The sequence below is a fragment of the Pleurodeles waltl genome, chromosome 3_1 (assembly GCF_031143425.1).
Source record: "Pleurodeles waltl isolate 20211129_DDA chromosome 3_1, aPleWal1.hap1.20221129, whole genome shotgun sequence".
NCBI classification, from domain to species: Eukaryota; Metazoa; Chordata; class Amphibia; order Caudata; family Salamandridae; genus Pleurodeles; species Pleurodeles waltl.
In genome coordinates this window covers 1,376,356,764-1,376,371,011 of record NC_090440.1, presented here as the reverse complement: position 1 = coordinate 1,376,371,011, position 14,248 = coordinate 1,376,356,764, and the positions used below count along the sequence as shown (strand labels likewise).

General features: G+C 42.6%; 1 protein-coding gene across 3 annotated transcripts in view; it reads left to right on the top strand.

The window, feature by feature from the left end:
• SCMH1 (Scm polycomb group protein homolog 1) overlaps window positions 1-14,248 on the top strand; it is a 400,787-nt gene that overhangs the window by 294,467 nt on the left and 92,072 nt on the right. For all 3 annotated transcript variants that reach the window (XM_069224887.1, XM_069224886.1, XM_069224888.1), the window contains one exon: window positions 8,736-8,867. In XM_069224887.1, the coding sequence (XP_069080988.1) occupies window positions 8,736-8,867 (132 nt within the window). The remainder of the gene's footprint in view (window positions 1-8,735; window positions 8,868-14,248) is intronic.

The window sequence follows — 14,248 nt, the reverse complement described above, 5'->3', positions numbered from 1 at the left end:
AGAGACATATTCTAGTTGCAGATTCCTTACTGATCACCCATCCTCCCCGCTTGCGGACTGATTTCTAGGGACAGGAATTCCCCCCTTTCAGGTCCTTAGCTCTGGCGCACCAATCTCAGTGTTCTTAGCAGCTCTGCGCTTTGGCGTGGCAAGTTGTTCAAAGAAAATGACGTCTCTGCGCGAGGGCGGCATGTATATACTACTCCCGACGTCATCACGGTGACCACAATGCCAACGATGCCCGCGAAGTAGGCCGACGCCACCTGCCGACGCGCAAGGGTATTGCTCGAAGAAAAAATTCCAGATCCAGTCTGACGCCTGGGGGAAGATTCTAAGGTAAGGAATCTGCAACTAGAATATGTCTCTACCAGATATTTTGTTACCGAAGGTAAGTAACTTGTACTTTACAGCTGGGAGTAGTTTGTGTTTTAAATGCCTTGTTTGTAATTTATTTAAAGTAGACCTGCTAGCCCTAAAAATGCGTAATGTCCCATGCCCTCTACGGGCTAAATATATGGTTACAGTGCATTACTTTCTAACTTTTTCTTTTCATGTGGTTATGCTCTCTATGGGCTGGCTATGTGGCCACATGACCTTGTTTCTTACAAATGCTATTTTCTTAGTGGTGTCCTCTAGAGGCTGTTCTGAGCATTACAGTCTAATGACAAAAGTTTATTTCTCATAAAGATTTTTTTTTTGGGGTTTACAGGAAAATTGTATATGTTTTATTAATCTCTCCTTATTGCAATTATGACCATGATTCAGGCCAACATAACATTCATATTACACTATGACTGTTTGAATACCCTTGATATGTTTGGGTGTCCCTTCTAATTTATTTCTCTTGTTACTCCTCTGTGGCTGGCTTGTGCCTTTTTTTAAGGAATTGTGTTAGCCAGCCAGCAACTCTGATAGTAGTATTCTTTTGGAATTAGCATGGCAGATTTAAATTAGAATGCTAAATGGCAACATTTTCATTTTTGGCTGTAGATAGAGGAAGAATGTAAGGAAATGCCTCCTTGCCATGGTTACCCCCTGACTTTTTTTGCCTTTGCTGATGCCAAATTATGATTGAAAGTGTGCTGGGACCCTGCTAACCAGGCCCCAGCACCAGTGTTCTTTCCCTAAACTGTACCTTTGTTTCCACAATTGGCACAACCCTGGCACTCAGATCTGTCCCTTGTAACTGGTATTCCTGGTACCAAGGGCCATGATGCCAGGGAAGGTCTCTAAGGGCTGCAGCATGTCTTATGCCACCCTGGGGACCCCTCACTCAGCACATGCACACTGCCTCACAGCTTGTGTGTGCTGGTGGGGAGAAATAGACTAAGTCGACATGGCACTCCCCTCAGAGTGCCAAGCCAATCTCACACTGCCTGTGGCAGAGGTAAGTCACCCCTCTAGCAGGCCTTACAGCTCTAAGGCAGGGTGCACTATACCACAGGTGAGGGCATATGTGCATGAGCACTATGCCCCTACAGTGTCTAAGCAAACCTTTAGACATTGTAAGTGCAGGGTAGCCATAAGCGTATATGGTCTGGGAGTTTGTCAAACACGAACTCCACAGTTCCGTAATGGCTATTCTGAAATCTGGGAAGTTTTGTATCAAACTTCTCAGCACAATAAATGCACACTGATGCCAGTGTGGAACTTATTGTAACATGCATCCAGAGGGCATCTTAGAGATGCCCCCTGAATACCAATCTGACTTCTAGTGTGGGGCTGACCAGTTTCTGCCAGCCTGCCACAACCAGACGAGTTGCTGGCCACATGGGGAGAGTGCCTTTGTCACTCTGTGGCCAGGAACAAAGCCTGTACTGGGTGGAGGTGCTTCACACCTCCCCCTGCAGGAACTGTAACACCTGGCGTTCACCCCTTTTGTTACAGCGCCACAGGGCATCCCAGCTAGTGGAGATGCCCGCCCCTCCGGCCACTGCCCCCACTTTTGGGGGCAAGGCTGGAGGAGATAATTAAAAAAACAAGGAGGAGTCACCCACCAGTCAGAACAGCCCCTAAGGTGCCTTGAGCTGCGGTGACCCCTGCGTTTAGAAATCCTCCATCTTAGTTTTGGAGGATTCCCCCAATAGGATTAGGGATGTGCCCCCCTTCCCCACAGGGAGGAGGCACAAAGAGGGTGTAGCCACACTCCAGGACAGTAGCCATTGGCTACTGCCCTCCCAGACCTAAACACCCCCCTAAATTTAGTATTTAGGGGCATCCCAGAACCCAGGATATCAAATTCCTGCAACCTGAACTAAAAAGAAGGACTGCTGACCTACAAGCCTGCAGAGACGATGGAAGACGACAATTGCTTTGGTCCCAGCCCTACCGGCCTGTCTCCTGACTGGGAAACCTGCAACCAGCGACGCATCCAACAGGGACCAGCAACCTCTGAAGCCTCAGAGGACTGCCCTGAATCCCAGGACCAAGAAACTCCTGTGAGCATCGGCTCTGTTCAACAACCTGCAACAAATTTGCAACTTTTCTACAACTTCAAAGACCTCACTCTTCCCGCCGGAAGCGTGAGACTTCATACTCTGCACCCCCCGGCTCGAGATCCAGAGAACTAACACCACAGGGAGGACTCCCCAGCGACTGCGACCCCGTGAGTAGCCCAAGACGACCCCCCCTCGTCTCCCACAGTGATGCCTGCAGAGAGAATCCAGAGGGTCCCCCTGACTGCGACTGCCTGTAACAAGGGACCCGACGCCTGGACCAAGCACTGCACCTGCAGCCCCCAGGGCCAGGGCTGCAGGTGAAGGGCTGCTGACCCGAACTTCTGTGCAGGAGTGACCCCCAGGTGACCCTCTGCCTAGCCCAGGTGGTGGCTGGCCAGAGAGTGTTTTGGGCACCTCTTTGACCTCTGCACCTGACCGGCCCTGAGCTGCTGGTGTGGTAACTTTGGGGTTGCCTTGAACCCCCAACGATTGGCTGCCTATGCCCAGGAACTGAGACTTGTAAGTGTCTTACTTACCTCACAATCTAACCAATACTTACCTCCCCCAGGAACTGTTGATTTTTGCACTGTCTACTTTTAAAATAGCTTATTGCCATTTTAACAAAAACTGTATATGTTATTGCTCTAATTCAAAGCTCCTGACTTACCTGTCAGGAGTACCTTGCATTTTATGTATTTACTTCAAATCTTGAACTTGTGGTGCTAAAGATAAAGAAAATATATTTTTCTATATAAAAACTATTGGCCTGGAGTAAATTCTTTGAGTGTGTGTTCCTCATTTATTGCCTGTGTGTGTAAAACAATGCTTAACACTACCCTCGGATAATCCTACTGCTCGACCACACTACCACAAAATAGAGCATTGGAATTATCTAATTTTGCCATTATCTTGACTCTTAGGGGAACCTTTGGACTCTGTGCACACTATCTCTTACTTTGAGATAGTATATACAGAGCCAACTTCCTACAAAGAAGATAAATGAAAGTGCTTTAGTTAAATGCACATTCACTGGAATTATGTGGCAGGAAAAGACCAAATTATGAGCCAGGGTTGACCAATTTATGTAGCAAGAAAAGTCCAGTTATAAATTTACAGTGCCAGTAGCTCTAACTCAAGCAAATGCAAGACCTATTGTATTGCAAATGCTTGTTAATGTGGCTGCTACAATTTACTCTAAATGTTTTGGTAAACTGTGTAGCTAATATTTTTCATCAGCTGGTTTCACCAATAGAACATAGTTTAATTCCTTTTAGGGACTGCATGCCTTATATTATGGCAGTTACTGTGTTTGATATTGCTAAGTGATGAGAACTGGGGCCAGGATGATCCAGCTGGGCACTGCCAAAGCATTCAGCCGGGTCACCTGGCCCTTCTTCAGCTTCACATTGGTTAAGCAAGGATTTGCCATAAGTGCCTTTTGTTCGGAATAAAAGTGGTATGCAGGGTTGATCAGCAAACGTTGTCTGCAACGGGACATGCTCCACACTGTTTGAAGTTATTTGCAGTATGAGGCAGAAGGACCCATTCTCCCCATTAATATTAGTTTCTCTATTTGGAGCTGGATAGTTGTCATACGGAAAAGACTAATGCTATTCCTCTGGTCACTCATTGCATTATGGCACAATAGATTGCCACCTAGGCTGCTAGCATTTCACTTTTACATCTAATGCAGCTGTTCCAGTCATTCTCTTCATCTCTGCAGATTTCTGTCGATGGTGGGGAATATACTTGGAGTAGGATTATTTGTAGTTACAGAAAACGCATAGGGTTCTGCAATATATAAAACTTCTAACTGATAAAGGAGGGTTGGCTCTCCCTGATCATTTGTTTTGTATTGGGTTTCTACTGCAATGTCACAAATACTTGGATTTTGCAATGCTGTATGGCCACACTGTGACTTGTATAAAGGAAGTGTGGTCTCCAGCAACCTTATCTTATCTACAAGCAGATTCTAATCAAAACTCTCTGTGTTTTTTTACTTAACATGGCAACAATGATTAAAATAATTCAAAATCCCAAATTACACATAATGGGGGTTATTCTAACTTTGGAGGAGGTGTTAATCCGTCCCAAAAGTGACGGAAAAGTGACGGATTTACCACCAGCCGTATTACGACTCCATTATATCCTATGGAACTCGTAATACGGCTGGCGGTATATCCGTCACTTTACCGTCACTTTTGGGACGGATTAACACTCCTCCAAAGTTAGAATAACCCCCAATATATCCAACTTTGGTCATATATAACCATCCCTGAAATCTTGAGGTATTTAAGCACACACATTTGGTGCAAGGCTGAATTTTATGCCTCTGGCCAATTGTTCAGAAGCAGTGTACTTTTTACTTTTGAGATCCTGAACTATTTTGGTATTCCTCAAGGTAGGTTTTTTAAAAATCTATAAATAATTGTGTGTTCTGATTACTAGCAAAAGATTTACGTTTGGATATAATTCCTGTATGTAAGGATATTTTCAATATTGAAAATGAAGGCTTGATAAATTAGCTGTGAACATTGTTTATGGATGAACATGGAAATAACTTGCCAAACTTGACAAAAAGGTGGTTGTAGAAGTTTGAAGAGAGGGCTTCAAGGGGTCACACCATGACTAATCTTAGACTCCAACATTTCAAATCGTTTTATGAATTGTACTATACTGCAAAGAAGCTTTCTCACTGCTGCCCCGGTAGACTTAGACACTGATTTTATTCATGTGTTCGCCTCTTGAGCAAGTGACAGACCTTTTTGGTATCAGAATTTGTTTTTTAAATAAATAGTTTTATAGTAATGTCCATAGTTGCAACAAGCAAACTGATTATGTTTGGCTATTCATGAGAGGTGCAGATTACCTTTGAATAGTTGGTTTTAAAAACTATACTAGTTGATAGGATTTGCATTGCAAAAAATGTCTTAGTCCTGAACACCCATTGTCATGACTCTGGTGAAACGCTTTCATGGGCTTGTGTGGACTGAAAATGGCTATAATAGATGGAAGGCAACATCCCAGTATGCACAGTGGTCTCTAAGTTCCTTTTTATAATCAAGTTATGATGTCTGTAGTCATCTGTTGTAAGAAAATGATGTAGCTGCTCAACTATAATGAGTTGCTATGTCGTAATGCCTGCTGCCAGAGCCAGCTGCCAAGGTACCGGTTCAGGAAGGACCTGACCTGGCAGTTCAGGCTGGACTGGTCTCATTGGAGGAGGGTCAAGATTGATTTGCTTATTGGGTCCAAACCGAGGTGGCACAACGTAAAAAATACAGTAGACTGGGATGCGTCCAGAATAATTACAGTGGCTAAGAATAATGCAAGTATTCTACCTCTCACTTTTTTTGTATACTTCAGTGTTAGACAGGTGTACCTAGACAAGGGTCGCTCGTAAACCCTGCCACTGGAACCAGGCCATGCCCGGCTGATAAGCCCCAATAACCAGTCTAAGGCCACTTGTGTTCGGGTTGAGGGAGGACCTGGACTGGAATTTTGGCCTGGCCTGTTCCCATTGGAGCCGGGTCAAGACTGATTTGCATATGGCCGAGTCCACACTAAGGTGGCTTGGAGTTCGCAATTACATGGACTGGGATGTGCCCCGTAAATCATAAGTGTTTAGAAACAAATCACAAACTGCTTTTAGGTGAGTTCCACTTTTATCCTTCATATCTACAACTGTATAATCTTTTTCATGTCAAGGTGCAAGAACCCAATGATATAAGAGGTTTGAAGGAGGAGTGATGTGTAATCGTGTATTATAAGGAATAAAATACCCTCTTTAGCACACTAAAAGGATACTAAAGATCACTTCACAGTTTTGTGCCTCTATGAAGGAACTCTGCCTTCAGCCTCATTCTTCTGTAAGGTCACAGATCTCCTTGGTGACTTCCATTATCCTTATAAAGTATGGCAGGGGCTATTTTATCCTTTATATCTTCACTGCGGAGAATGACAGGAAACAATTGGCCATACTGTAGGGACCACTTTATGCAATGGATGAGCACGATATGAATTCATAATTTGACAAGGTGTTTTGATTTTTTTTTTAAACATACTCCGTATTTTATGTTGTTGTTGTCTTCTTGAAGTTAATATAAATGTGTAATATTTTATCTGTAGGCATGGCAAAAATGTGTAGTCAGTTATCTTTTGCAGTGATTTTTAGTTAAAAGAAATAAAAGGAGACATTGGGAGTTTTGCAGCTTTGCAAAGCTCCTGCTATCTGGCTGCATTCTTCTCATTTTCTTTATTGTATCTTCTTGGAAAGGAAGTAAGGATTGTAACCTCTACTAACTAGTTTTGGACTAGTGTCTTTTTTAAGTTTTAATAAGCTGTCTTTCAATGAAAAATTTGATTTTATTGATATAGCAAAAATATATATATTTTTAAGTGATTAGTGCTAAATTTCTCCAAGGCTGAATATTTTCATCGGTTCTGCTCTGTATTTGAATTTAACATTAATGGACCTTTCTTCCTGACCTTTGTGATATCCATGACTGGTTGATGACTAAGAAACTCATCATTCACACTTGCCTTTTAACTGTCATGTAGACTTATAGACTCCAGAATGCAAGAAGGTTGGGTACCTCATCTAATGTAATTTTAATTACCCATAGTTGCACCTTTGTTATAGTAGTGCATATATAGGTGGGTGGGAATGGTAGCAGATGCCTTTTGTATTAAATTGGACACAAAGACTGGCGCTCACAGCCCACAGGAGATCTTGTGGCCCAATTCACAAACATTTTAAATAATATATAAAAAATATATCTCTGCTATGTCTGTTGTAAAGGCCTGATATTTTTGGAATTCTCAAAGAGTTCCATAGTGGTTAAGGTAATCTTTGACAGCCCTTGAATTCCTTGACTACTTAAAAGCTTAAGTATGTCTACATGTGTGACAGCTAGTATTCTGCATGTATGAACTGATATAAATATATATTTTCACGGTCCACTTTATATTTATGGCTCCATGTAGAAAATATATTTCCCTGTGGAGAAAACTATTCTCCTACTCTGCCATAAGTGCTATGGGTGTTCTCGCCTCATTCCTGGGCTGGATGTGCTCTTACGCTCAACCCCATCTTTCTGCATTGTCATAGTGGGAATACCTAGTTTGTGGGTATTGACCAATGTTAGCTTATAGACCCACCCATAATTGCCCGTAAACTCTAATCAAACAATGTTATCGTGAATTTAGAAATTCTTTATACTTCTGGATTTGTTGTATCCGCAAATACCAATTGTGAGGGTAAAAGTCAGCCTATGAGAATGAGGTTAGAATCTTTTGAGCAAAAAAAGAAACCCACTTGCAAATAGATTGAGGTACTCCCTTCTTTTTCAAAGACTTGCTCCTTTTATCTCCCATTTTCCAGCATAAGTTACTGCAGATATCTTTCTGACATTTTGGGGGCAGAAATTAGATATTTTGGTTAAGGCCAGCATTGACAGAGCTCCCTGCGACAATTGTGAGAACAGGTACAATTATGAAAATTTTCTGGTGCTAAAGAAAGACTTCGGTATGATTGGGCCACACATGCCCCAGTGTTAACCTTTTGTGTGCTGGGCAACATAGTATCTCCCCGGCCTGCTGAACGTCTACGCTGTGTTATGTAAAAGAGGAACCTCAGACAACCTTTCCAAGAGTCAAAACGATCCATAATGTATGCTTTCTTTGAACCTCCTCTTGCCATTGAATGAAATACTACAGCTTGGATAATAGAGACAAAATCAAAACCAGAGAAGGACATTAATGTGGCAGGTACATACGTCTGCTTTTCTAAATTAAGTCTGAAATACTCAGTTTTTTGGTGGCAAGATATAGTGACCTGGACAGATTGTCATGTATTGCTTAATTACCTTAGCTCTATAGTAGAGTTGGTGGCAGTGTGCACAATTTGAAACATCAGAGAAGTGGAGATTACACTACATAGAGACTCCAAAACACTTCCACTTACTCTATGTTTACGTTACTGGCAGTTCTCCTTCCTCAAAAACTATGCAGATGATCCTCTTCAGTTTTCTGTGTTCCTCTTCGCGGTATTGCATGCATTGCCACTCCACATTTGGCAGCAAAGAGTAAACCTAGGCCTTGCACATCAAAGAAACAATACTGCACCAGACTTAAGGTAGTGGAGAACAATTAAAAACAAGATTCAGGGGTGGGGGGGATTGTATTAAAACATTTTGTTTAATTTTCTTGATTACAACATTGTGATTTTTTAAAATTTTGCAAAGATTCCTCTTACCTTAATTTCGCTGCCTTAATAATTACTGTGCTTCTTCCCAGACAGATGCAGTTCATTGGAAGGCAGTCAGCATTTACCTGGTAGGAGTAGCAAGAGATACTGCCAAGACTCTACTCTCTGCAACATCCCACAGTCTCCAAAACTTTTGAAAACTGACCGTCATCTTTCAGATGGTAAGCAGAAACGCCTGAAACGTCCCTATCCTAAGCAGACATTTTTTATACTTATGCAGTAACACACCTCTGTGAAAGTGTGTAGGATGTGGCCCAATACTGGCAAAAAATATTGCCTGATACACTGAATATAAAAGATGTAATCCAGACATGTACAATCAATCTTATCAAGTATAAGAACTGTCAGAACACTATGTTCCAGTATCCTGTCATTTCATCCCAGTTAATGTCAGCAAACTATTTAGATACAAGAAAACCAGTTCATGTATGATTGTATATGACATTTCAATAGTGCACACCTAGTCAAAGGGTAGGTGAATGCGGTACATGGCAAAAGACAAGCATAAAGCAAATAAGTAAGAGAAGAGGAAGCTGGGTTGTGGATGGCTAATACATTCTGAGGTAGTGTTCTCTAAAGATGCGAGTCTTCATCTCTTTCCTAACTTGGAGCAGTGTTGGGGTGGTCCTCATGGATATGGAGATTATAAGGAAATGCCTCTTTTTCCATGCTCACCCCCACGTTTTTGAGCTGATGCTGTTGATTTATCATCTCTGAGGTCTGCTTATCAGACCTCATTGGCAGTGGTCTAACCCATTGCAAAGTGAATGTCGAATTGACTACCCCTAATTGGGAAGGACTGACCTACTTATAAGTCCCTAGTATATAGTACCTGGGCATGTAAGGCAGATTGTCCACCCAGGGCTGCAGCACTAATTGTGTCACCCTGTGTGTGACAAGATACAAAATGGCTCCCTGTATTCCACTGCAGTCTTTGCCTTTCAAACTAATGGCAAAGCCCCCACTTCCCTTAACGATATATGTAAGTCTCCCCTAAGGAAGGACTATAAATCCCTAAGGCAAGGAGCTATATATTAAGTAGGGGATGCTTTTTATATGGGTCTTAGCAGCAACACTTCTCAATTGTCGTTTTGCTGTGGCAGAGTTAGTCACTCCATTGGCTACCTCTGGGTTACCTGCTGACCCCTCGGCCCGGCCAACTCCTAGATGGAACTACTCAAATGGGTACTGTAAGATATCAAATTAATTGTGACATTAAACCCGACCTGATGCCCAAGTCGAATTTAATTTTTCTATTAAATGAATGCAACATTTAGAAAGGTTCTTCTCCGTTAACCAGTTTGTCCAGTGTCCTCACACTGTCACTGGCCACTAGACCGCTTTCTGCCCTCCTGGGGAGTAGTGTGACTGACTCCCGTGCCCAAGACCAGTTGCAGCCTGCTACAGGATGAAGTGTTACCTCCCCTTCACAGGAAGCCACTCTGGGTGTTAGCATAAAAGGCAAGCTTCAGTGGAGAAGCTGCCTTTGGTGGGCAAATGCGATCGTACTCTGGAGGGTCTGCCCTTTGTCAGGTAGACAGGCTGGCGACCGGAGAAGAGAGGGGTGAAGTGCCCAAACCGGTTTTCCTGTGAACTTGTAGCCCTAAGGTAGCCACACCTTTGGAGTAGGCTACAATGCTCCTAACATCCAAGGAAGGGTCTGACATCTTGAGAGTGAATAGTGGTAGTGCACCGTGGGATTGCTAGATGCCACACATAGCCGGAAAGTCGTCACCAAGAGGGAGGGGATCTGGTAACCCATTCTCTAGTGACTGCATTATTCCCCGGGTACTATCTGGGAATAAATGTGGCACCTCTGGCAACCTGGACGTCAGATAACATTGGAACTGGAACAAGACCTAAAGAAGGACTGTCCCCCGACCTCTGAACTGCACAGAGAGACTGTACCATATTCTGGACTGCACTTGCTGCACCTTGGGCTAGCAAAAAGGGGACTGTGCCTGTGTCTCCTGTCTCAGGAAAAAGCTGTGGCCCAGCCCCAGACTAAAGAAGTGGCTCCAAGTATCAGTTGGCTGGCACCCTGGGACTAGCCCTGGATCATGAAAGTTAAAGTAGCCCACCCCGGCAAGTCAGTAGCCACTTTAGAAGAATCTTCACTGACTGCCGCTCGGCACCCCGAGAGACCAATCCTCAATGGCCAAACATTGCACCTGAGTCATCCCGACCGAAGAGTGTCATCTGAGTCAAGATTGGTCGCCACAGAGGGACACCAGCCTCCACCAAAGGATATCTCTCCTACCACTGTGTACAGAGACCAGTAGTCCGGCCTCAGCTGGCCTTCCACTGTCTGAAAGAGGACTTTGAGGGACCCCGACCTCTGTGGCCAAAGTTGCCCCACCTGACCTGTGGACTGAGGAATAACCGCAAACCCCAGTCGACTACACAGCACCCAAAGCATCCTTGAGCATCATCCATCTCCGGCATCTAGACCACTCCATTGATGTCTATGGCGGATTTGCTGTAAAGATTGGAACCGGACTGGAAAGCATTTTGGTAATCGAGTAACTGTCAAAATACTCCTCATTGGGCCCTCAGACCTTCTTCCTCTTGGATTTGATCACCCAAGTTTGATCGGAGTAGCCAAACTCAACTCTTAAAAACAAATCAAAAGTTTTCAAATGTTACGGGTACCAATCATTGTTTGTGGTTGAAGTAGAACGTTTTCTGTATCTCTGGAACCCTCTGGTGGATTTTTCTCATCCTAGACTCTAAAAATTCATACAAATATAATCTATTTTTATAGATTGGTGTCAGATTTCTTTCGTGTTATGTGGCTCTTTTATTTCATTATATGGTGGTGTTAAATGATTTACACTAGATACATTGTTTAAGCCTCGCTGCTCGATGCCATAGCTACCCAGGGTTAAACTTAAGGTTTTACAAACGAGTCTGACTCAAGACAGTTTTTGAGAGTGTGGTACAGGGTAAGGCCAGGCAGCCATACCATTTGATACACCCAAATCCTCACAGGGATGTTGTTTCAGATCCTGGGTCTATAGATGGAAAAGGCATGCTGCCTTTTTTATTTTTTTTACACTTCGTAATCTGCAGTCTGATGGCGTCCTGGCTTGGTGGTGTGCCAAGATTCACCAGAGATGGTGATCTTGCTTGCAAGCTAGGGGGTAGTTATGACTGTGATAGTGTTGTAAGTGATGTAGCTGGTTTTGAAGATGTGCAGGCAGCAAGCAGAGCCAGTGAAGTTCCATCAGGATGGGGTTGATGTGATCATATCTGTTCAGACCCTAAATAAAACGTACTGCCCCTAAGAGGTTCCAGTGTGGAGTTTGGGAGGCCATGGATTAGGGTGTTACCACCATCTAGATGCGAGAGTACAAAGGCTTTGAACAGCCTACTCAAGTAGGTTTATGGAAGTAGTTGTTGAACTTTCTTTAAAAGAATGAACTGTTACTAGGGTGTGTTTGTTTTCTTACCAATTTGTTCCTTGAGTGCGTTTGGTATCCAGGGTGAACAAAAGTGACTTGGAATTTAGTGAATGTTGGAGTTTGAAGCTGTCAAGGTTCATGCCATTGGGCCAGGTTTGTGCTGTATCTTGTTTATTGTTCTTGGAAAAAGAACAGGAATTCTGTTTGGTCGTGATTCACTTCAGATAGACACTGGACATCCAGGTCTGGATGATGTGCAACCATTGTTTGAGGTGTTGGATGTCTGAAGCACAAACTCTCAAGTAGAGTTGTGTATCATCGCCATTCGTTTAATTCCAAAGCAAAACCAGAAAAGCAAGAAATGAAATAAATAAAAATTAAAAAAATATTTGAAAAAAACTTGTGCATGAAATAATCCACACACAAACAGAGCATCTCGAGTTGATGTTTTGCCAACTCCGGTTACTCCTTTTGTGCATGGAGTACTCTCCAGTTTCAATAAATATATTTTTCATGATAAATATTCTTTGGGGATATATTTTGATAACCTCAAGATATATGTGGTGAATTGTATACTTATTAGCACTGATAAAGTTGAAGACATAACACCAGTACGACGAAACGTATTGGCTAGAGACTTGAAGAATATAATTAAAAAGATAAAATAAATAACAATTTTGTGTTTTTTTCAATAATAGAGCGATTATTAGCTATTGAAGGGTGTGATGTTGCTACCTTCCCTATTAGAGCATCAAGGGTTGGATGAGCTATGTGTAGATTGATTTCTAATGTAATAGTGGGTGTAGGCCTCTGACACCATCCTTCAGTAATGCCATAAACATGGCTCTCCTAGATACTCTGTTGTTATCTGTGCGACCATCAGATCTCAAGGCTCTCTGGTTTACTATAGTCTCCCAGCTCTCCTGGCTCGCAAACTGCCTCCAGCACCTCTTTTGTTCCCTGCCCTCTTTGATTAATTAGGAGAGTCATTATTACTTGCTTGTAAGCTGGAGGGGCAAGGCAAATTATTTTATTTCGCACTGAAATGATCAGTGGAGCTTCTAACAGATAATGAGCTTCATCTAATAGAACAGCAGTTTTCATACTTTCTTCTTTAATTCTTTGCATAGCATATCTCAACGTGTAGAAAGGCTTATCATTTGGCGGTCAGTCTGATTCAGTATGATATTTCTGATTACATCCCAGGACTGCCAATTGTAACAAATTGGTCACTCCTTGTTTCCCATAACTCCCAAATTGTTCTTGTTTTAGGGGGTCAGTGCTAAGAGTACAAAACTTCCTTGAATCTCCTGCATCTAATGTCACTTCTGAAGCACCTGTGTCAAACAATATCACCATCCACATAAGCAATGCTTCCCCAGATTTCTGTTTAAATCTGTCCATAATATCATTGGCATCTTGCTGAGCATAATCTTCTAGAGAATGCATTTCAACTCCTCCCAGTTTCTGTAGGATGCCATGTATTTTACATCTAAATATTGGCTGTGCACAACCGATTTTGTCTCATCAGTTTCAAACTGGCCTCCACCTTTTCTAACCTCTTCATCACTGGAATTTGAAAACTCAGTCCTGTCCCAAAAATTCATATCCCATTCTTCGGGATTCCAGTCTAACCCTGCTTTGGCAATTGCTAAATGAACTTTTTTTTATTTTACCTCTGTGTTTTCAAAATCTGTTCTGAGAAACTTCAACAGCTGCCCTTTCTGCGACAGACTGATAGGTATCAACCTTATCTTGCAGTAACTTATTCTGACAAAACAGCGTGGTAACAGTATTTTTATTTTCAACAAGTTGCCTCTCAAATTGCTGGTTTTCGTGTTCCAATTGCTTCCATTGTTCATGCATTTTTCTATAAACCAATAACTCCAACCTAAAATAGATAAATTAGCGCCCCGTTCAAGAGGTACTTTTTGCAAACATATGAGCACATTACTTGACCAACTTTCACCAAGACATTCATCCCAAGGCTCTGGAAGCCCCGACCCACAAGACCACTTGTTTGCCAGGACATTATAAGGTTCTTTGATCCACCCTGGAATCTCACATGAAACTTGAGACACGGCTTGTGAAGCTGCTTTTGACTTCTTGCCAAACATATTTCACTTTTTAACTTACAC